The 24,188-nt window shown below is 42.0% G+C and overlaps 1 protein-coding gene across 1 annotated transcript in view; it reads right to left on the reverse strand.

The window, feature by feature from the left end:
* Positions 1–24,188, reverse strand: part of rgs12b (regulator of G protein signaling 12b) — a 183,482-nt gene that overhangs the window by 54,674 nt on the left and 104,620 nt on the right. Inside the window, exons 5-6 of the mRNA XM_063049526.1 lie at positions 11,613–11,782; positions 4,809–4,901 (exon numbers count right to left, since the gene is read on the reverse strand). Of these exons, the coding sequence (XP_062905596.1) occupies positions 4,809–4,901; positions 11,613–11,782 (263 nt within the window). The remainder of the gene's footprint in view (positions 1–4,808; positions 4,902–11,612; positions 11,783–24,188) is intronic.

The raw sequence follows: 24,188 nt of genomic DNA on the forward strand, positions 1-24,188 counted from the left end.
AAAGTCATTGGCTATATTTAAGGCAGAGGTTGATAGTTTCCTAATTAGTCAAGGCATGAAAAGTTACAGGGAGAAGGCAGGAGACTGGGACTGAAAGGGAAATGGATTAGCCATGATGAAATGGTGGAGCAGACTCAATGGGCCAAATGGCTTAATTCTGCACCTATACCTTATGTTGCAATCCACAGTAGCCAGACAAAGCTTACCATCCCAGTGCAATCCCTTGTTGAAGAGGTAAGATCATTCTTGATGCTTCGAGACTCAAAACACCCTGTCATCAAGAACACCCAGCCGGACGTGAGATCAGGCAGGAAGTGGTCAGTCCATGTAGCAATTGATGAAGCAGAGTCTAGATTGAAGCACAAGGAGACGGTTGGGGCTATCCAGCTAGGCCGCCAGGGACTCGGATGGACAACCCACAAGTGGTGGTCATCTTCTACAGGTAAAGAGCGCCGTGAGCTTGTAACACAGGAAGTACCAGAGGTAGAAGAAGAGAAGAGGTTAGCGAAAACAGCTGGCCTGGCCAAACAAGGGGCTTGGACCCAGTGGGAAAGTGTTGAACAACGACATCTATCTAGGAATGTTCTATGGCAGAAGGAACCGCTCCGCATTTCTTTTCTATGCAGAGCAGCATACGATCCGCTCCCAAAACCTGCCAACCTCAGCACCTGGTATGAAGATAAGACAGACAGGTGTGCTGCTTGTGGCAAGGAGGGAACACTTCAACATATTTTGAGTGCATGCAGAGTCAATCTTTCCAGCGGCATGTACACTTGGAGACATAACAACGTTCTCAAAATTGTAACAGAAGCGGTTGAGCAGAGAGTACTGCAGCACAACTTATCTCATGCCCCATGCTGCACAGAACATCGCATATTATTTGTGAAAGAAGGCTCCAAGTCAAGGGTGTACAACGCAGGCCCACGATCAAGCATACTTTCTTCAGCCAATGATTGGTGTGTCAAGGCTGACCTGGACGGGAAAGGCAGTTTACTGGAGCAAATAGCTTTCACCACATTGCGTCCAGATATAATTGTATGGTCTGACACCAGTAGAGAAGTGGTTATTGGTGAACTCACAGTCGCCTGGGAAGACAACATCGATGAAGCCCATGAGGGCAAGTTAACCAAGTATGCAGAATTAAGATCAGAGTGCAGAGACAGAGGGTGGAAGGTCTCATGCTATCCATTCGAAGTAGGCTGCCGTGGGTTTATTGCGTTCACTTTCCAGAAGTGGCTGCATGACCTTGACTTCACTGGAAGAGGGATCAAGTCAACCAGCAGGGCTGTAGCTGAGGCAGCAGAGACAGGATCAGCATGGGTGTGGACCAAGTATGTCCAGAGGGGCAGATAGTCGGACAGCATATACATCTTTTGCAAACCCTTCAGTAGTTGCATAGACACCTGAAGAGCAGACTATCTGTTGGATGGAAGCGACCAACAACTCTGATAGAGGCAGATGCCAAGTTTTTAAGCTCACCAGTGGGAGGTGGTGCTTTAGCACTGCTGGCCCACCACCTCGAGGGAGTCTTGATCATAAGCGGGCTGAAACTCCTGAAGACAGGTGGCAGATCAACTGATGATCCCCCTAGTGGTAGCACAGGACAGTTAACATCTTAGTCCACGTGTATTTTCAATTCTAATTGGTATTAAGATGAGTATAAATGGATGGTTGATGGTCAACATAGACTCTGGACTGAAGGGCCAGTTTCCATGCTCTATGTCTCTATGACTATATAGGTCCCTGGAGTAGTGTAAGTAGAAAGTGGCAGGCGTAGGAAGGATGACATATTGGGCACTGATCTGAGAAACAAGAGGATTTTGAAGCTAAGTGGAATAGAGATTTATGGACAGAGGCTAAGATTGAGTGTTGGAGCCTCAAGAGCTAGTAATCATTTAGAAAATGAGAAGAGAAAGTCATTCAGTGTCATGCTCTGTAGCGGTTGCACTTTATTCTCTTATGTCTTCCCTTGTTTCACCTCAATGCACTGTGTAATGAGTCACACTGTATGAACACTATGCAAGACGGGATTTTCACTGTGTCTCGGTACATGTGATCGTAATAAACCATTCTAGTTCAGCATCTCAAGAGCTGGTTTGTGGTCAGGGCGTCACATTAGGATTCGGTAGGGTGCAGGCTATGGTCGGTGGCTGGGACCAGGATGTGACTGAGAATCAGGGGTGGAAGGGGGAAGTAAAGGAGTTGTTATTAGTTGTAAGCTGTGCCAGGCCTGCACACAAAAATATGTAGAGAAACCAATCATTTATGGTGGTTCCTTCCAATGTAGAATTAACACATCATAATTCCAGGAGTAAACACTGGGAGGACTCAAGTACTGAATTTATTAATCTCAGGTAATCGTGTCAGGGTAAGAGGTAGGGTTATCCACCTTCTTTCTCATTCCAGGTCTGCTGCATGATCTTTACTGAACATAGAACAGTACAGCACAGATGTTTTGCTGAACTTTTAACCTGCTCCAAGATCAATCTAAACCTTCCATCCCACAGAGCCCTCCATTTTTCTTTCATGCATGTGCCCATCTCAGAGTCTCTTGAATATCCCTTTTGTATCTGCTTGTACCCTGCCACTATGCTACGCAGAACAGTACAGCACAGTACAGGCTCCTTGGCCCACAATATTGTGCTGACCCTTCCAACTGCTCCAAGATCAACCTAACCTTTCCCTCCCACATAGCCCTCCGTTACTGCAATTGTACAGAGTGGTGGTGAGGCCACTCTGGAATATAGCAAGCCATTTTGGTTCCCTTATCTAAAAGTGATAGAGTAACATTGGAGACTGCAGTACAAAGGCAATTCACTGCCATAACAAGGTTGTCCTACTAGATAGTTTGAACATTGATTCCTCCAAGTTTAGCAGAACAGTAAGTAGTCCCAAATGTATCTAGTTTTTCTACCACCAACCCTGGCAGTGCGTTCTATGTACCCACCATCTCAGTGTAAAAACCTACCTCAGAAATCTTCCTATACTTTCCTCCTCGACTACAGCTCTGCATTCAGTATTATAATTCCAAGCAAACTCCTGGACCCGGGACTCAACATCACCCTTAGCAACTGGATCCTTGACTTCCTGACCAACACACTGCAATCATATTTCCAGTGCTCCTTTGTTTGTTTTTTTTTTACACAATTTATTTGTTTTTTTTCTTTTCTCTCATGAATTACCCTCATTCATGCATTAACTCTGCATCAGATATGCTATTTTGACAATCATGTTCTCCACCCTATCACACACATTCTCTCTGGTCTTTCCATCTCTCCCCCTTCAGCGTAAACTGAGCTTGTTTTCTCATTTCTCTAGTTCTGATGAAAACTCGTGGACTTGAAAAGGGGTATCTGCTTTTCTCTCCAAAGATACTGCCTGATTTTTAAATTTTTATTTAAAATTTTCCATCATTTTCTGCACTTTGATCCTATGACTATCACAGGGGTATGATAATTGCAATAAGTGCCCAGTTGAATTTCCAGCATAAACTGTAACAAGAAAAGTGACCACAATCAATCTATTGTGCTGAAGAAACAGTGCAATGGGGATCCAATATCCACAGCCATGATGTTTTATTATTTGTTTTCTTTTAATATATCCTGTTAACTTCATAAAGTCATAGTCATACAACACAGAAAGGCATTTCGGCCCACCAACAACTTTGCCCATCTACACTAAGCCATATCCTTCTATGAAGAGTCTACTCTAAATAAAGAGCCTGTCTAAATGCCTCTTAAACATAGTGATTGTATCTAGTCTCACCACCTCCTCTGGTAGTGTGTTCCAGATATCAACTAACCTCTATGTAAAAAACCTTCCCCTTCAGATCGCCTTGAAATTTCTTCCCCTCACTTTAAACCTATGCACAGCTGTTTTTGATATCCACACCATACCCAGAGTAGAAGATTCTGACTCTCTGCTCTGTCTCCACTCCCACAATTTTATATACCACTATCAAGTTATCCATCATATCCATCAACTTCCTTTGCTCTTGGGAAAACAAACCCAGCCTATCCAATCCCTCCTTATAACTACACACACAAAATGCTGGTAGAACGCCGCAGGTCAGACAGCATCCATAGGAAGAAGCACAGTCGACGTTTCAGGCCAAGACCCCCTGACGAAGGGTGTTACAAGAACAAAGAAAATGAGACAAAGAAAAACAAGTCGTGGTCATTTCATATTCAAACAAGATAAAGACATTCCAGTGATAAAAATACACCTATAAAATAGCCAGATTAAAGTGGCATGACACCTCAAAAAAATGAGAAGCTTCTAGAAAATACAGTATCAGCTATACTACAACTATTTACTGACCAATTACACGTATACAGGCGATGTATAAACAAGCATAGGAAAGTTAAACCAAGAAAAATAATGGTTCTTCACCCTAATTCAACACAACTAAAGTCTTCTAATCCAGGCAACATCCCAGTGATATCCTTGCGATATGCCTGCTCTACCCTCTCTACTGCAATCCTATCCTTCATATAGTGTGCTGACCAGAAATGCACATAGCACTTCAAATGTGGTTTAATCATTGTGGGTGTTATAGTCATCATGGGCCGGACAGGTTGTATTATTCTATGTTAACTAATGTTGTGTGCAATTTCCTTGAGATTTTAATCTGAAAACACTCACTTAAAATTTCACTGTCTCAAATATCTTCCCTTTCCTCATTCTATCTGCACTGAACTGGATCTGCATATGTCCTCCCATGGCACTAGTCTAAGTCAGAAAGTTCAAGGAAAAGAACATTTATGTGGAAAATAATAAAACAGTTAATCTTTTAAAATAATTCTCACCTGTTTCTTGTCATGTTGAGGAATTTGGCTGAAATACTCGCAGCTCTGCCAGAATAATATATTTTCTTCACTAAATTCTTTCTTCAGAAACTCCTAAAAAAAAAATAAGAAAATTCCCTCATTAATACGGTATATCAACTATAGAACACCTTATATATGTTAAGATGGCAGCGCGTGTGTATTGCGAGGCTCAGTGTCTTACCAGAAGCAATTCTAGGGGAAATATTGTGATGCACTTTACCTGCAGAGAAATCTTGTATATCTGAACCTTGAAGTTATATACTGAACAGGAGGATAAAATCAAGAGTATTATATGACTGCTGCCTTGTAAAGAAATGCTAATCTCCAGCAGAAATGGAAATTTAAATGCCAGTTCCCTTTTCTTCAGATAGAACTTCCAAATCGATTGGCGCCATTCATATCAGACAACTGCTACATTTGTTTACCTGACAACATCTACTGCATTTCCAAGTAATCTGTCATACATCAGGAGTAAAGGATTAAAGGATTTACAACTTTGTTTCTCTTTCTAACTGGCCTGCAGTAACCCAAATCGTGAGACCTTCTGGAAATAAGTCAACAGGAAAAAAATACTAATTGGAGCCCTCTAAATGTTGACTTTTGAAGTAGAGTCATGGGATTGCAGCACCAGTAATTCAGGTTCAATTCCCATTACCGTCTGTAAGGAATTTGTACATTCTCCCCATGACTGCATGGGTTTCCTCCAGGCACTCTGGTTTCCTCCCACATTCCGGACATACCAGTTTGGGTTAGTAAGTTATGCGCATGCTAATTTGGTGCTGGAAACATGGCAACACTTGCAGACTGCCCCAGCGCATCCTTGGACTGTGTTGGTCACTGATGCAAACAACGCATTTCACTGTATCACAAACAAAAGTAAATCTGCAGATGCTGGAAATCAAAGGTATTTCTGGGAATAATACAGAAAGTGCAGGGTCAGTTCATTGCAAAGAGGAAGAAAGATTCTAAGGGGAGTAAGGGGCGACCATGGCTGACAAGGGAGGCCAAGGACAGTATAAAAATAAAAGAGAAGTATAACACAGCAAAGATGAGCAGGAAGCCAGAGGATTGAGAAACTCTTAAAGAGCAACAGAGGATAACTAAAAGGGCAATACAGGGAGAAAAGATGAGATACGAAGGCAAGCTAGCCAAGAATATAAAGGAGGATAGTAAAAGTTTCTTTAGGTATGTGAAGAGGAAAAAAATTAGTTAAGACCGAAGTTGGGCCCTTGAAGACAGAAATGGGTGAATTTATTATGGGGAACATGGAATTGGCAGATAAGTTGAACAGGTACTTTGGATCTATCTTCACTAGGGAAGATACAAACAATCTCCCAGATGTAATAGTGGCCGAAGGACCTAGGATAACGGAGGAACTGAAGGAAATTCACATTAGACAGAAAATGGTGCTGGATAGACTGATGGGACTGAAGGCTGATAAATCCTCAGGGCCTGATGGTCTGCACCCCAAGGTACTTGAGGTGGCTCTAGAAATCGTGGACACATTGGTAATTATTTTCCAATGTTCTATAGATTCAGGATCAGTTCCTGAGGACTGGATGGTAGCTAATGTTATCCCACTTTTTAAGAAAGGAGGGAGAGAGAAAACAGGGAATTAGAGACCAGTTAGCCTGACATCAGTGGTGGGGAAGATGCTGGAGTCAATTAGGAAGGATGAAATAGCGGCACATTTGGATAGCAGTAACAGGATCGGTCTGAGTCAGCATGGATTTATGAGGGGGAAATCATGCTTGACTAATCTTCTGGGATTTTTTGAGGATGTAACTATGAAAATGGACAAGGGAAACCCAGTGGATGTAGTATACCTGGACTTTCAGAAAGCCTTTGATAAGGTCCCACATAGGAGATTAGTGGGCAAAATTAGAGCACATGGTATTGGGAGTAGGATACTGACATGATTAGAAAATTGGTTGGCAGATAGGAAACAAAGAGTAGGGATTAACAGGTCCCTTTCAGAATGGCAGGCGGTGACTAGTGGGGTACCGCAAGGCTCAGTGCAGGGACCGCAGCTGTTTACAATATACATTAATGATTTAGATGAAGGGATTAAAAATAACATGAGCAAATTTGCAGATGACACAAAGCTGGGTGGCAGTGTGAAATGTGAGGAGGATGTTGAGATAATGCAGGATGACTTGGACAGGTTGGGTGAGTGGGCAGATGCAGTTTAATGTGGATAAATGTGACGTTATCTACTTTGGTGGCAAGAACAGGAAGGCAGATTACTATTTGAATGGTGTCAAGTTAGGAAAAGGGGAAGTACAATGAGATCTAGGTGTCCTTGTTCATCAGTCACTGAAAGTAAGCATCCAGGTACAGCAGGCAGTGAAGAAAGCTAATGGCATGTTGGACTTCATAACAAGGGGAGTTGAGTATAGGAGCAAAGAGGTCCTTCTGCAGTTGTACAGGGCCCTAGTGAGACCACACCTGGAGTATTTGTACAGTTTTGGTCTCCAAATTTGAGGAAGGACATTCTTGCTATTGAGGGAGTGCAGTGGAGGTTCACGAGGTTAATTCCCGGGATGGCGGGACTGTCATATGTTGAAAGATTGGAGCGACTGGGCTTGTATACACTGGAATTTAGAAGGATAAGAGGGGATCTGATTGAGACATATAAGATTATTAAGGGATTGGACATGCTAGAGGCAGGAAACATGTTCCCGATAGACAATAGACAATAGGTGCAGGAGTAGGCCATTCGGGCCTTTGAGCCAGTACCGCCATTCACTGTGATCATGGCTGATCATCCACAATCAGTATCCAGTTCCTGCCTTATCCCCATAACTTTTGATTCCGCTATCTTTAAGAGCTCTATCCAGCTCTTTCTTGAAAGCATCCAGAGACTTGGCCTCCACAGCCTTCTGGGGCAGAGCATTCCATGCATCCACCACTCTCTGGGTGAAAAAGTTTTTCCTCAACTCCGTTCTAAATGGCCTACCCCTTATTCTTAAACTGTGGCCTCTGGTTCTGGACTCACCCATCAGCGGGAACATGCTTCCTGCCTCCAGCGTGTCCAATCCCTTAATAATCTTATATGTTTCAATAAGATCCCCTCTCAGCCTTCTAAATTCTAGAGTATACAAGCCCAGTCGTTCCAATCTTTCGACATATGACAGTCCCGCCATCCCGGGAATTAACCTTGTGAACTTACGCTGCACTCCCTCAATAGCAAGAATGTCATTCCTCAAATTTGGAGACCAAAACTGCACACAGTACTCCAGGTGTGGTCTCACCAGGGCCCTGTACAGCTGCAGAAGGACCTCTTTGCTCTTATACTCACTTCCCCTTGTTATGAAGGCCAGCATGCCATTAGCTTTCTTCACTGCCTGCTGCACTTGCATGCTTGCTTTCAGTGACTAATGTACAAGAACACCTAGATCTCGTTGTACTTCTCCTTTTCCTAACTTGACTCCATTTAGATAATAATCTGCCTTCCTGTTCTTATCACCAAAGTGGATAACCTCACATTTATCCACATTAAACTGCATCTGCCATGCATCTGCCCACTCACCCAGCCTGTCCAAGTCACCCTGCATTCTCATAACATCCTCCTCACATTTCACACTGCCACCCAGCTTTGTGTCATCGGCAAATTTGCTAATGTTACTTTTAATTCCCTCATCTAAATCATTCATATATATATTGTAAACAGCTGTAGTCCCAGCACTGAACCCTGCGGTACCCCACTGGTCACCACCTGCCATTCCAAAAGGGACCCGTTAATTGCTACTCTTTGTTTTCTGTCAGCCAGCCAATTTTCAATCCATGTCAGTACTCTGTCCCCAAAACCATGTGCCCTAATTTTGCCCACTAATCTCCTATGTGGGACTTTATCAAAGGCTTTCTGAAAGTCCAGGTACACTACATCCATTGGCTCTCCCTTATCCATTTTCATAGTTACATCCTCAAAAGATTCCAGAAGATTAGTCAAGCACGATTTCCCCTTCATAAATCCATGCTGACTCGGACCGATCCTGTTACTGCTATCATGTGTCGTAATTTCATCTTTTATAATTGACTCCAGCATCTTTCCCACCACCGACGTCAGGCTAACTGGTGTTGGGGGAGTCCAGAACCAGAGGCCACAATTTGCAAATAAGGGGTAGGCCATTTAGAATGGAGTTAAGGAAAAACTTTTTCACCCAGGAAGTTGTGGATCTGTGGAATGCTCTGCCTCAGAAGGCAGTGGAGGCCAACTCTCTGGATGTTTTCAAGGAAGAGTTAGATAGAGCTCTTAATGATAGCGGAGTCAAGGGATATGGGGAGAAGGCAGGAACGGGGTACTGATTGTGGATGATCAGCCATGATCACAATGAATGGCGGTGTTGGCTCGAAGGGCCAAATGGCCTACTCCTGCACCTATTGTCTATTGTCTATAAAGCAACACACACAAAATGCTGGAGGAACTCAGCAGGTCAGGCAGTATCTATAGAAAAAAGTACAGTCCACGTTTCAGGCCGAGACCCTGCCAAAGGGTCTTGGCACAAAATGTTGACTGTACTTTTTTCCATAGATGCTGCCTGGCCGCTGAGTTCCTCCAGCATTTTGTGTGTGATGCATTTCACTGTATGTTTTGTTCCAGTTTAAGATAGCGCTGATGAAGCACGGTGACGACTTGCTGGCAGTAAAAACAATTATTAATTACTTTATTGATTATACTTCTTGATAACAATCACTGCAATCAATAGCCCGTAACTCACTTTTCGGAGTCAAGCTTTTGAACCGCCTGAACAACCCGGCATTTTTGCAGTGTGAACTGAAATCTCGAAGGTGCAGGACAGTTGTGGCATGTTATCTACAGGCCAAGTTGACGCAGTGGACCCGAGAGTGAGGAACTAGCCAAAGTTCAAAGCAACAGAACCGAAACAAGGCAGAGTTGATGCAGTGGGTCATGGGCCCGAGACTGAAGAACCAGCACAGGTTTGACTGATTTAAGCACCAGGCCGAATTGGTTCGGTACGGGCTGAATTGAGGTAAGGCAGCAGGTCCCAGGCCCGAGAGTGATGATCAACCTACCGTTTAGCCAATTTAAGCAACAGGCCAGATTAAAAGGGTCAGGGTGTTGGGAAAGAGGCGTGGGATCGGGCCATTGTTCAGTTCGCTGCTATACGAGGTTTAGTCATCTCTACACTGAACTGGGGCTGTGGCCTGCAACTAACAGGCCCCTGGATCAGCTGCTGTGAGCTCACGTTCATGAATTTTGGTTCTGAGTGCTATTTGGTTACTTTTATTGTTTGCACAATTTGTTTTTTTTTGCATATTGGGTGTTTGATGGTCTTTTGTTCAATGGTTCTATTCTGTTTCTTTGTTTTGTAGCTGCCTGTAAGTAGACGAATCTCAAGATTGTATATTGTATACATACTTTGATAATAAAGGTATTTTGAACTCTGTATATGTAAGAAATAAAGCTAATCTTTAAGAAAATGAGTTGACTTTCTGGCAAAGTTGTAAGTCATTCTGAAATAAGATAAAATAACCTGAGTACACATAAGCATGCAAATTCCAATCAAAATATCGATCTTTACAGCGCTATAAACTGCCTTTCTTTGCCCATATTTTTAATGACATTTAAGATACCACCAAGTAACTCTGCCATTTCTGAGAGCTTGATTCATCACATTGCCTTATTATCTTGTTTTCCAACCAAAGGTTTTTTTTAAGCATAGCAAAGGATCCTCTTTCCACGCAGATGAGGAGCAATTTCAACTTTTAAGTTCTGCTTTTAATGTCATGAGCTCACAATGAACTTGTTCTGTGCTAAGAGCTGCATTCATGATTCCCTCTTGGAGAAATTTTAACTCGGTAAATATCATAAATTATTGTTAAACCCTTTCTCAGCACACTCATGTGCCTATCTGAGAGTCTCTTAAACGGTCCAATGCTATCAGCCCCTACCACCACCCCTAACAGCACATTCCAGCTTTCCTCCATACTGTAGTAAAAATATTTGCCTTGTCTCCTTTCCCTCTCTCACCTTAAATGCACGCCCTCTAGTACTAGATACTTACAATCCCAGGAAAAAGATGCAAATTGTCTACACTGTCTATATTTCACATAACTTTAGGAACTTCTATCAAATCTCCCCTCAGCCTCTGTCACTCTAAAAAAAAAGCAACCCCAGATTGTCCAACCTTTGTTCATAGCACATTCTCCAAACCAGCCTCCTGAAGGCCAGCAAATTATATGCCTTCACAACCACCCTATCAACTTGTGCAACAGCTTTAAGAGATCTACAGACTTGCTCCAAGATCCCTCTGTTTCTCCATACTGCTTAAGAATCCTGCCATTAACCTTCAAGTTCAATCTTCCAGTGCAAAACTTTACATTTTTCCAGATGAGCTCCAACTGCCGCTCGTCAACCTAGCTATAGCATTGTCTCTACATCCTGTTGTAACCTCCTGTTCTACACTATTCACAATACCACCAACCTTCATGTTGTCTGCAAACACCACCAACCTTTGTAGCGTGTCTTGAATTCTCTGACATTCAGAAGATGAACTATGGGTTCATCAATAGGTCAGGCAGCAAGAGGAACAAACAGTTGACGTTTTGGCCCTAGACCCCTTCATCATGACTGGAAAGGAAGGGGGAAGAAGCTGAAACGTCAACCTTTTTATTAATTTCCATAGATGCTGGCTGAGTTGCTGAGTTCCTTCAGCAATTTGTGTGTGTTGTTCTGGATTTCCAGCATCCATCAATAGTGTGGTGTAGATTGCTCACCCTTTAGTGCCCAGATTCTATTACAGGTAAAAGTTTACTTACTGAGAAATATCTGATGCCAACTGGATCTTGCAGGAGTCGCTCAAAGGACACAGCCCAGCTGGCTACCTGTCGTTCTGCATATTTCCTGCAGCTTTGGACACTAGGAAGACTGGCATTGCTGTTGATGCTGTTTTCACTGTTGTAATTTTTGAGATCAGCACCATTTAATTCTGTCAAAAAAGATAATAAATGTGTAATGCAAATAGATTTGCATTGTGCCTGCACCAAAACAAATACAACAGCTGTAAAAACATTTCAATGTCAAAATCAAACAATCTCACAACAACTGGCAGAGCCATTTGCCCCAAAGTTCATGTATCAATACTTTTTGAAAGAGTTATCCAAATTGCTGCACTCCCTTTTTCCACAAAGTCCTGAACCGAGCCAGTTAACATGCAAAGATTCACTGAGTACATTGACGCAAATCTCCAAGCATTCTTTTCATAAATCTTCATTGTTTGGAAACCATCCTAATCACAAAAAGGATATCAAGCACAAATGTTTCGCTTATCAGGAATACCAAATGGAATCGGGAAGTGACCTACGACCTTGACTAGATGTTTCCTCGGTTACAATGGCAAATGTTCTGGCAAAGATATAGCTACACTTTAGGTTTTGGCAAATATTAAAATCAGAAATTCTACAAATATTATTAAAAATCAGAAGTAAAAAAGGTTAAGTCAAGTAATGCTTGAAATGTTTTTGTGCTACAGTTTCAACAAGTTGTAGAGTAGTAATAAGATCTGGACTGTGGCACATTTTATTATAATTAACATAACAACAGCATCACTTACCAAGTTGCTGAATTCATTTTGAAATGGGTGACATTTCTCTCTGTCCCTCATTAATGAGAGAGAGCCTGTGGCATGTCAAACTGTTGCACAAATGATAAGTTTTTGTTGACTGCAGATCATGGTCTCTCTTTGGGTGCTTTGCTGTTGCTTGGTGGGCGATGGGCGCTGATTTTTTTGCTGAAGTGGGTGGGGGAGGCTGATAGGTTGATGCTTGCTGCTGCTTGCGCAGGGCAGAGGGGGCTTTGGGGTTCTAAAGTCTTTCTGTTGCTCATTCTTTTGGGGTTCTTCTGTTTTTCATGGATGTCTGCGAAGACTAAGTATTTCAGGTCGTATACTGCATACATTCTTTGATAATAAACGGAACCATTTGAACAAGAAAACAATTCCAGTTCAAAGTACAGTACCTTGAAAAAGTATTCAGCTCTCAACCTTTTATTCACATAAATGATATTACAACCAAGGATTTTGATCAATTTAACAAAGAATTTTTGAATTTGTGAATCACATGCTCCTTTTTTTATAGAGCCCAAAAAGCAAGGAAAATTGTAAAGAATGAAAAACTAAAAATTCAAAAACTGACATGTCAACAGTTCAAAAGTATTCATCCTCCTTTGTTCAGTGCTCAGTTGAAACACCTCTCTCAACTATTACAGCCAGAAGTCCTTCAGATAAGTCTCTATTAGTTTTGCGCAATGTAATGGAGCAAGGTTTACCCATTCCTCCTTACCGCTTAGTGCTGAGCCCAAAAAGTTCTACTTTAGTCTCATCAAAGACTTTTTCCACATCTTCTGTCTTTATAGGCAAGGATGTGCTTATTTTTTTAGCAGTACATGTGCATCAGCCAGGTAACACCATCCCTACTGTAAAGTATGGTGAAGGTAGCATCATGCTATAGGGGTGCTTTTCACTAGCAGGGATTAGAAATCTGGCCAGAATTGATAGGAAGATGAATGCTGCTAAATACAGAGAAATCCTGGATAAAAACCCGCTAGCCGTTGCCAAAAAGCTTAAACTGAGGAAGAAGTTCGTCTTTCATCCGGATGACCCAGAGCACACTGACAAAGCAACCATGGAGTGGTTTCAAATGAAGAAAACTTAGTCAGAGTCCTAAGCTGATTAAGATCCTGTTTGAACATGTCTGACAAGACCTCAAGATTGCTGTCCACCAAACTCCCTAACTAACCTGGCACAGCTTCAGCAACTTAGCAAGGAGGAATGGGTAAATCTTGTTCCATCGTGTTGTGTGGAGCTAATAGAGATTTATCCAAAAAGACTACTGGCTGTAATAGCTGCAAGAGGTAGTTCAACAAGTACTGAGCAAATAAAGATGAATACTTTTGAACAGCTGGTATTTCAGTTTTTGAATTTTCAGTATTTCATACTATGCTATTTTCCATTTGTTGGGCTCTACTTGAAAAAAAAGGAACATGTGATTCACAGATAAAAATTCTCAGTTAAAGTGATCAAAATCCCTGGTTGTAATACTCATTTCTGTGAACAAAGGGTTGAGGGCTGAATACTTTTCAAAGGCACTGTATTTTCCACAGCATGATCAGGATTAGTTTTTCTAGCTTTGACATCGTTACACAAAATGCCAGTGAGGAGACAAACAAATATCACTGTTGAGATGACATATCATCTAAAACTTTGACAAACTTCTCTAGATGTACGCTGGAGAGTATACTGACTGGCTACATCACAGCCTAGCTTGGAATAAGCAATGCCCTCACTCACTCAAACACTGAATTGTTCCCAACAATCTATGTACTCACTTTCAAGGACTCTTCATCTCATGGTCTCAATATTTATTGCTCATTTATTTATTTTTTATTACTTTATTTGTTTTTTTCCTTTTGTCTTTTGCACATTGGAATTTCTTCCATCTTGTTGTGTATGGTCTTTCATTAATTCTATAGTGCTTCTTCGTATTTAAAATGAATGCCTGCAAGAAAATGAATCTCAGGGCTGTATATGGTGACATTTACGTACTTTGATATTAACTTACTTGAACTTACACTGAGATTTTTGCATCACCTTTCGCTGAGGGTAAGGTACTGGAAAACTAGAGAATAGTTAAAGGTATTCCCATAATTCAAGAAAGGTGGTAGGGATAAATGCCCCTATTGCATTTGCTTCCACCAGCTCCCCTGGCAGCATGTTCCAGTCACCAATTATTCTGTAGGGAAAAAAAGCCTTATAAATCTCCTTTAAATTTTACCCATTGTGCTGTAAAGCTATGCTCTCCAGTAGTTAACATTTCTATCCCAGGAAAGGACTCTAACCCTTCTTCGTCTCTCATAATTTTGTATATTTCGATTAGGTCTCCCCTCAGTCTCTGATGCTCCAGAGACAGCACTTCAAGTTTGTCCAACCTCCCCTTATAGGTAATACCCTCTAATCAAGGGAACATCCCGTCAAACCTCCCTCTCTCTCTCTCCCTCTCTCTAAAGCCTTCATATTGTCCATGTAATGGGCTGAGCAGAACTACACCAGTGATGAGAATTACTATCACTTAGAAAGAAAGGGACAGATTAAGAGGGCAGTCAGTAGTTTTCTACAATACTGCCTCACCAATCTCACCAAGGTTTGTTCTTTTAAGAGGCTACAAAGAAAATTCATGAAAATAACACAGTAGTATATAGATTTTTTATAAGGTCTGTTACGTACCCCGTAACTGGGTTGCCAAACCAGCAGAAATGGACCACTTAGTTGGAGTCTGGTTAACAGAAACTAATAAAGTTTTATTAAAGAAATAAGTAACACAGTACTCTAATCGTACGGATATAAATGCAACAGGTTAGCAATGATAAAACACACATGTACACAGAACTAGGGTAATAGGAATCAACCAAGCTCTATCGCAGTCTAGGGGTAAAATGATCAGTCTCAAGTGATGCAGAGTTCAGTTCAGCTTAGTACAGTTTGCAGTAATCGCTGTTGTGCCGTTGGAGAGAGAGAGAGAGATAGATATGCAAATCTGATTCAGCCAGACCTTGGAGGTTCTTCGCAGTTAGTTTTTGGGCGAATCCTTTTAATGTCTTCTGTGGTCACCGACTGTGACCCCTCCGTTCCGGATACGACCGTTCTTCGGTGGTGAACCCGGCACCCAGGCAAAGGTGGACACACACACACCAGGTTCCCACCGATCGTACCCTTTTCACCCTGTGCGTTATGGTCGGTTCCCGCGACCAGACCTCCAACTCTCACCAACTTGTAGGGGCACACCGCTTTTCCAGGGTCTCGTTATCTCGTGATCTCGTGGTGTGTGTCGTGCCTTAGCGAACCTGTTCTTTTTATCCCCCTGCTGGGGTATCGCCTGTCCATCAAACTTCAAACAGTTCAGGTTCAAAGCAACTGGTCTGTCAATATTCTGAAATGTGTTTCTTTCTCGTTAAACTCTCGCTTCTCTCTTATTAGCATTTTGAATGTTTCTCCATTGTCTCCCTTATCTCTCTCATCAGCATCAATCTTCTGATAACTTGGTTTGTCATCACAGGTCCCACAAGTAAAGTTGGTCCAGAAAATTAGGGCACATGCTATCCAAGGTACGCTTGCAATCTAAATCTAAATTGGGTTTGTGATAGAAGGGAGGGGGCAGTGATCGAGGGCTGTTTATGTAATTTTATTTATTTTTATTTCGAGATACAGCATGGGACATGCCCTTCTAGCTCAATGAGCTCTGCCCCCCCCACAGCAATCCACCTATTTAACCCTAATACAATCACAGGCCAATTTATAATGACAAATTAACCTATTAATCTGTCATCTTTACACTGTGGGAGGAAACCAGAGGACCTGGAGAAAAAACACGCAGTCACAGGGAGAATGTACAATATCCTTACAGACGGCACCAGAATTGAACTCTGAACTCTGATGCCCTATGTTGTAGTAGTGTTGAGCTAGCAGGTACACTACCGTGGAACACCAAGGTAGCATAACAAGAGATATTTTGAGTTGTCTAATGCTGACTGGACTTATAAACAGAAGGGACCTTAGAAATGCTGATATACAAAGAGACCTTGGATCCAGGTTCATAGCTCCTGAAAGTGGCCAATAGTGGATATGGCAGTAAAAAAAGGATTGTGCTTACTCACCTTCATAGGCAATTTTATGAAGTATGTGATGGGACATTATGTTGCAGCTGTGGGGGCCAGGTTGATGGGTGTATTTAAGACAGGGCTTGTTAATTTGTCAAAGGTCTTCTGAAAGTCCAAATATACAGCATCCAAGAGATTTATACAGTCAATTAGGAGAGGTTTTCCTGAAGATTTTCCAGCATATACAGCATCTGCTTTATCTATTCTACTTGTAATCTCCTCAAAGAACTCTAACAGGATTGTCAGGCAAGATATTCCCTTAAAGAGGCCATACTAACTTTGTCCTATCTTGTTCTGTGTCACCAATGTTACATACCTCATGGATATGTTGTGACTGTCTTATGACCATGATGTAATTGAGTAGCTGATGAGCATGATGTAATGGTCTTTTGGAGGTCACCTGATGTAATTTTCCCGCCGATGTGAGGTCACGTGATGACATGTTCACCTCGGGTATAAAAGGAGACCCCTGGGGTGACGCGATTAGCTTTCCAGTAAGAACGTCAGCCAGATACTCCGCTCCACTGCATATTTGCCTTATGACGCAATTTTGATTTAAAACGGAGTTTTACGTTCTATTGTAAGGTACAAAAGTGTTGGACCAGCAGTTTAACCAATTGCTGCCAGGTTTGTTGATTTATCTTTTCAGTGGTATTGGAGAGTGAAGACGAGGACCTAAAGGAGTCGTTCGGCAGTTTTGGATAGGATCGACCATTATTGAATTCGTTCAAGGAAGAGTGATCTGCATGAGCTAGCCTCTGCTAAAAGCAGCAGAAAAGGCTGTGCAGTATCTAGTATCCAGAGGGAAAGGTCAGTGCCTTTAAACTGTTCTATTTCCGTCATCGTGAATCCTGCGGATAAGGCAGGTTCCGGCTGGGATCGGCAGTGTTGTCGTGTCTTTGAAGAATTCTTTACTTCAGGAAAATCTCTCCTAATTGACTGTATAAATCTCTTGGACTTTCAAATTTACCATTCTAAGAACTGTGTTTGAATTTACCACTTTAAGAACTGTTTTCACATTTATCGCTTTAAGAACTAGTACTGAGTGGCGGTTCGTTAAATGGCCGCATAGCAGTTTACTTCCGGTTAAGATTTTTGTTTGTTTATTTTTTATATATTGAGTAGAGTTTAATAAATGTTTGATTGTTTTTATAAAACCTGACTCAATTGATATAGTCATTGTTGCCAATCACATGACACCAAGTACTCCATAACCTCATCCTTAACAACTGACTCCAACATTTTCCCAACCACTGAGGTCCGGCTAACTGGTCTATAATTTCCTTTCTGCTGCCTTCCTCCTTTCTTAAGAGTGGAGTGACATTGGCAATTTTCCATTCCTCTGGCACTATACTTTTTATTTTCAATGATTTTTGAAATATCTTCTCTAATATTCTACAATCTCTACCAAGGGAGCACCTTCTCCCTTGTAATAGTAACTGCACACTTCACTTCCTTTGCACCTTTTAACATCTGGCACACTGCTAGTGTCTTCCCACAGTGAAGAATGATGCAAAATACTCATTTAGCTTATCTGCCTTCTCCTTGTCCCTGTAATTATTTCTCCGGCTTAATTTTCTAGCAGTCCTATATTCACTCTCATCTATTTTTTTAAATACTTAAAAAAGCTTTTACTAGCCACTTTGATATTGCTTGCTAGCTTTCTTTCATATTTCATCTTTTCCTTCTAATGATTATTTTTGCTGCTCTCTGTTTTTAATAGCTTCCCAATCCTCTATCTTCCTGCTAATTTTTGCTTTGTTGTATGCCCTCTCTTTTGCTTCTACATTAGCTTTAACTTCCTTTGTCAGTCGTGGTTGTACTATTTTGCCATTTGAGCATTTCTTCATTTTGGAATACATCTATCCTGCACTTCCTTCATTTTCCCAGAAACTCACGCCATTGTTGCTCTGCTTTCATCCCTGCCAGCGTCTCCAGCCATCTCATAGGCATTCCACAAACTCACTCTCTTGAGATCCATTACTAACCTGATTTCCCCAATCAACCTGCATGTTGAACTCTCCCATGACAATAATAACATTGCCCTTTGCTATTTCCTGTTGTAATCTGTGGTCCACATCCCAGCTACTGTTGGGAGGCCTGTATATAACTGCCATAAGGGTCCTTTTATCCTTGTAGTTTCTTAACTCAATCCACAAGGCTTCAACATCTTCATATCCTATGTCACATCTTTCAAATGATTTGATGCCCTTTTTTGTCACCAGCAGAGCCATGCCACTCCCTCTGCCTACCTTCCTATACCTCCTATGCAACGTGTAACCTTGGACATTCAGCTCCCAACTACAACCATCCTTCAGTCACATTTCAGTGATGGCCACCTGACAATCTGTAATAGTGCAACAAAGTCATCCAACTTATTTCTTCTCTGTGCATTGAGATATACTGTATTTGCTACCCTTTTTGATTATGTATCCCTAACACACTGGCACTCACTCTGCTGGTTGCAATCTGCCTGCCCTTTCTGACAGTCTGACTGCACGCTATCTTTGCTTCTTTACCATCCGTCCTATCCTGAGTCCCTTCACTCCAGTTCCCAACCCCCTGCCAAATTAGTTTAAATTCTCCCCAACAGCTCTAACAAACTGCCACGAGAATATTGAATACCCTCCGGTTCAGGTGCAACCCGTCACTTTTGTATAGGTCATACCTCCCCCAGAAGAGATCCCAATAATCCAAGAACCTAAAGCCCTGCCCCCAGCACCAGCTTCTCAGCCACGCATTAACCTGCCAAATCACCTTGTTTCTACCCTCACTGTCGTATAGCACATGCAGCAGTCCAGAAATTACTACCCTGGAGGTCCTGCTTCTCAGCTTTCAGCCTAAATCACAAAATTCTCTTTTCCAGGACTTCACTGCTTTTCCTTCCTATGTTGTTGGTACCAATATGTAGCAAGACATCTGGCTGCTCTCCCTCCCCCACAAAAATGCAGTGGACGTGATCCAAGACAATCCTGACCCTGGAGGCAACATACCATTCAGATGTCCCATTCACGTTCACAGAATCTCCTTGTCTGTTCCCCTGACTACTGAGTCCCCTATCACTACCGCTCCCCTCTGCTCCCTCTTTCCCTTCTGCACAACGGACCCATGCTCGGTGCCAGTAACTTGGTTTCAGTGGAAATCCACAGGGAGGACATCCCCCACAACTGTATCCAAAACAGATATTATTGAGGGGAATGGCCACAGGTTTCTCAGCGCTAACTGTTTATTAACATTTCCATTTCTCCTGACAGTCACCCAATTACTCACCTCCCTGTAACTCTGATTGATTATCTCTTTACTCTCCACACAAGCTGAAGGTCATCCAGCTGCTGCTCCAGATCCCTAACATGGTCCTCAAGGAGCTGCAGCTGGTTAATTGATAACAATTCATATTGGTAAATTAGTCACTCTAATCTATTCTGATTTATATTAAACTATTTAATACTAGTCCTTAACAGATCAGAATAGTGATATATCAGCATCAGAACCTGGTTTGTCATCATATTGTGAAATTTGGTGTTTTGTGGCAACAGTGCAGTTCAATACATAAAAAACTACAAGTTACAATTAGAAATATAAAAAAATCAAACAATTAGTGCAAAAGGAGTGCAGAATGGTGGAAGAGTATTCATGAGTTCATGGGCCATTCAGAAATCTGATGTTGTAGGACAAGAAGTGGTTCCCAAAACATTGAATGTGTGCCTTCAGGCTCTTGTACCTCCTCCATGATGGTAGTAGTAAGAGGAGGGCACGTCCTATACCACAGCAATGGATAGATTCTACTAATCCCTCAAAATGTTCAGAGTTACTCTAACCTTAAATAGCATCTGGAATTAAATAGTGTTGTAAGTTCAAACAAAAAAACAACTATCCACTGTTAAGTGCAAGGAAGATCTTGGGTACTGTACACAAATGTCTGTGCTTAGACAATGAATTATTTCCAATCCCATCTTCTCTCCTGCTGGATGCATTAATTTTTAAACAGTCTGATGTCCTGCTGTGAAAACTTCTGGCAATATTTTGTTTTAAATCTATTACAGTAAGACAAAGTCATTATTGCAACTCCTAAGCTGTAGTGAACAGGGAGAACGCATCAAACTGCAATCAGCCTTCTTTCATTAATATTACAGTTAGTATCTAGAACTTGGAAACCTTTAGACTTCGTTTCCACTTTCACCTTTTCATCCTAAAAATTACTCAAAGCAGCATTTGAGCAATAGTTAAATTAAAATAATCATTTCCATTTCTCAGGCAGTGCAGTGAATTCACAGAATATAAACACTGCTTACCTGACTGAACCTGGTAGGATCCAGTGTAATGTCGCCTTGCCAAATATTTTAAATGACTCACTGGAAACCAGCCGACAGAATCCATGCCAGTCTCAACTGGACTTTCTCAGCAACAACTGGAAGCTAACTACTGTCAGCCTCTGTGACATTTTGAGCATATTTCCTGATTTATTTTTTAAAATCAAGAAGATGCAGCTCATTCTATGAGTGGCTGAAAACATACAACGGAATCACTGAGTTTGCCCCTCTGCTTGATGAAAACAATTCTCTTCCTCGAGTCCACAAATACAGGAAACAGATAGAATGTCAAAGACAAAGCTTTACGAATGCCAACTAAATTATTTAGGAGGAGTTATTCCCTGGTGTTACCAAGGAAACACAAATTATTAATGAACACATCAAGTCAGGCAGCATCTATGGAGGAGCCTGACTTGCTGAATTCCTCCAGCATTTTGTGTGTGTTGCTCAAGTTTTCCAACATCTGCATAATCCCTTGTGTTTAACTATTAATGAGCTTGTGATAGGGAAAAAAAATCCTTGCAAAACAGCACTGATGAAAACTATAAAAAACTTACAAAGCCAGCGGGGTCTGTCGAGACTTGTCTGCAGAGCTGAAGATTGCAGAATGATTTAAAGATAGCTGCTTATGAACTTAACGCGCCCATTTTATAAAGTGAGTGGGGCCTGTTGGGTCTTGTCTGCAGAGTGTGTTGGAGACAGTTCCTTGTGGAGTGTACGCACCAGTTTCAAAAAGTGAATGAGGTCTATTGGGACTTGTTTGTGGAGCAGATGATATTCTTGGATTAATAGTAACTAGGGTTAATTAGCAAGGGCCAATATAAAAAGCACTGAGGTTTAAGCGGAGCTGCCATTGTTGGAGTGGACCAATGTTAGAGTGGTCAGTCTGTGGCTCAACAGGCTTTGTCAAGAACCGGCTCAAGCTAGAACTTAAGATGTTAGGGGCATAACAAGTGTAGGGAGGATGATAGTTCAGGCAGTGGAATGCTCCTCCAGTGAGTTGTGGGATTTCAGGGTACCTAACAGTCTCCCGCTAACTATATCTGCACAAAATGCACCCAACTTCAGCTCCTGATTGACAAATTCAAGGAGCCAGAGCTAGAGCTGGATGCACTCAGGACCTTCATAGATGAGCTTTGTACTGAGGTGGTCACACACACAGTACAGGCTTCAGATAGTAGATGGGTGACAACCAAGGGAAGTAAGGGGAGTGCAGGGTTCCCCTCTAGCCATTCCCCTCAGTAGCACATATATCCCTTTGAATGCTGCTCGGGGAATGATCTAACAGGGCACAGCAGGAGCAGCCAGGCCAGTAGCACTGTGGCTAGCCCTGAGGCTCAGCAGGAAAGAGTGAAGTCAGGCAGAGCAGTAGTGATAGAAGACTCGATAGTTATGGGGATGAACAGCAGATGCTATAGCCACAAAAAAGAAGCCAGATGTTGGGGTCCAGGATGTCTCAGAGTAGCTGCAGAAGATTCTCAATGATGGACTCACTTTCAAAGACTCTTCATTTCATGTTCTTGCTATTTATTGATTATTTATTTATTATTTCTTTATTGTTTCTTTCTTTTTGTATAGTTTGTTGTATTTTCTCCACTGGTTGTCTGTCCTTTTGGTGTGATCTTTCACTGATTGAATTATGGTTATTGGATTTATTGACTATGCCGGCAAGAAAATGAATCTCAGGGTTGCACATTATATGGTGACATATATGTACTTTGACAATAAATTTACCTTTAACTTTGAGGTGGAGGGTCAGGTAGTGTTGAGGGAGCAGGGAGTCTGCAGAAGGACTGGAACAGATTGTGAGAATGGGCAAAGATATAGCAGATGGAATACAGTGTACAGAAGTGTATGGTCATGCATTTCACTAAAAGGAATAAAGGCATAGAGAAAATTCAAAAATCAGAGGTGCAAAGGTACTTGGGAGACCTAGTGCAGGACTCTTTAAAGGTTAGCTTGCAGGATCAGTCGGTAGTAAAGAAGGTAAATGTAAAGTTAGCATTTATTTCAAGAGGGCTAGAACATGAGAGCAAGGATGTGATGTTGAGGATTTATAGGACATTGATCAGATCACACTGAAAAAATTGTGAGTAGTTCTGGGCCCCTTGTCTAAGAAGAAATACGCTAGCAACCTGGGCCTGTACTGAGTGGGGATCTTATTGAAACCTGATGGCGAAGATCAGGAGGAAAGAAGATGGCACGATCGTTGGTAACTGTACAGGCCAATTCTGGATGTGCAGACTCAGGAGAATAGGGACACAGGAACAGCTGGGATGCGGGTGGCTGGGTAGTAGGATCCTTCCAGTGTCTCCTCTTCTCTTCAGCAATTCCTCTTTTGGATTTCTCAAAATTCTTGGCTGCTCTGTGGATCAGCATTCTCCAGCGGTCTCTGTCACAAGCCAGCTGTTGCCACTCACTGACCTTGATATTTGCCTGAGAAAGCTGCGACTCAGGTTGGTCTTTGTACCTCTTGCACAGGGCACCACATTCTCTCTTGCCTTGACAGAGTTCTCCGTAGAGTACTGCTTTCAGTAACCTGGAGTTGTCCATGCAAGACCTGTGGCTTGATCAGCAGAGCACCAAAGTGGCTTCAAAGCTTGGAAGTTGAGCCTTCTCCAGGACCTTGTTGTTGGAGGAAACAAACCGTCCAGCTGATAACCATGATGGAGAGGATGCAGTGCTGATGGAAACACTTGAGCAACAAGATTTGCTTGCAGTAGAACACCCAGGATTTGGAGCCATATAGCAGTATTGTAATGATGGTAACCCTGTATACCTGGATTTTTGTGGACAGACATAGCTGGTGGTTCTTCTACACAGATTTCTGGAGGCACCCAAAGGCACTGCTGGCTCTGGCAAATTGATCATCAATGCTTATTACCAACAGTGCTGTTGGAGATGACATTGTCCAACTGCGCAACTGTGGTGAGAGGGTGATACGACGTGGGTTGTAAAGAGGATGCTGTCCAAGTTGCATGCCATCTTGGACAATGTCTCCCATCCACTACATAATGTACTGGTTGGGCACAGAAGTACATTCAGCCAGAGACTCATTCCACCGAGAGTGTCATAGGAAGTCATTCCTGCCTGTGGCCATCAAATTTTACAACTCCTCCCTTGGAGGGTCAGACACCCTGAGCCATTAGGCTGGTCCTGGACTTATTTCCTGGCATAATTTACATATTACTATTTAACTATTTATGGTTTTATTACTATTTAATTATTTATGGTGCAACTGTAACGAAAACCAATTTCCCCCGGGATCAGTAAAGTATGACTATGACTACGAAATGCTACAAGGGGCTTCTGATGGTGGATCATCGTTTTCTTCAGACTGACCGTTAACCTGTTCAGTCTGAATTGAAATCTACC

Source organism: Mobula hypostoma, chromosome 5, assembly GCF_963921235.1.
Source record: "Mobula hypostoma chromosome 5, sMobHyp1.1, whole genome shotgun sequence".
Classification (NCBI taxonomy): Eukaryota; Metazoa; Chordata; class Chondrichthyes; order Myliobatiformes; family Myliobatidae; genus Mobula; species Mobula hypostoma.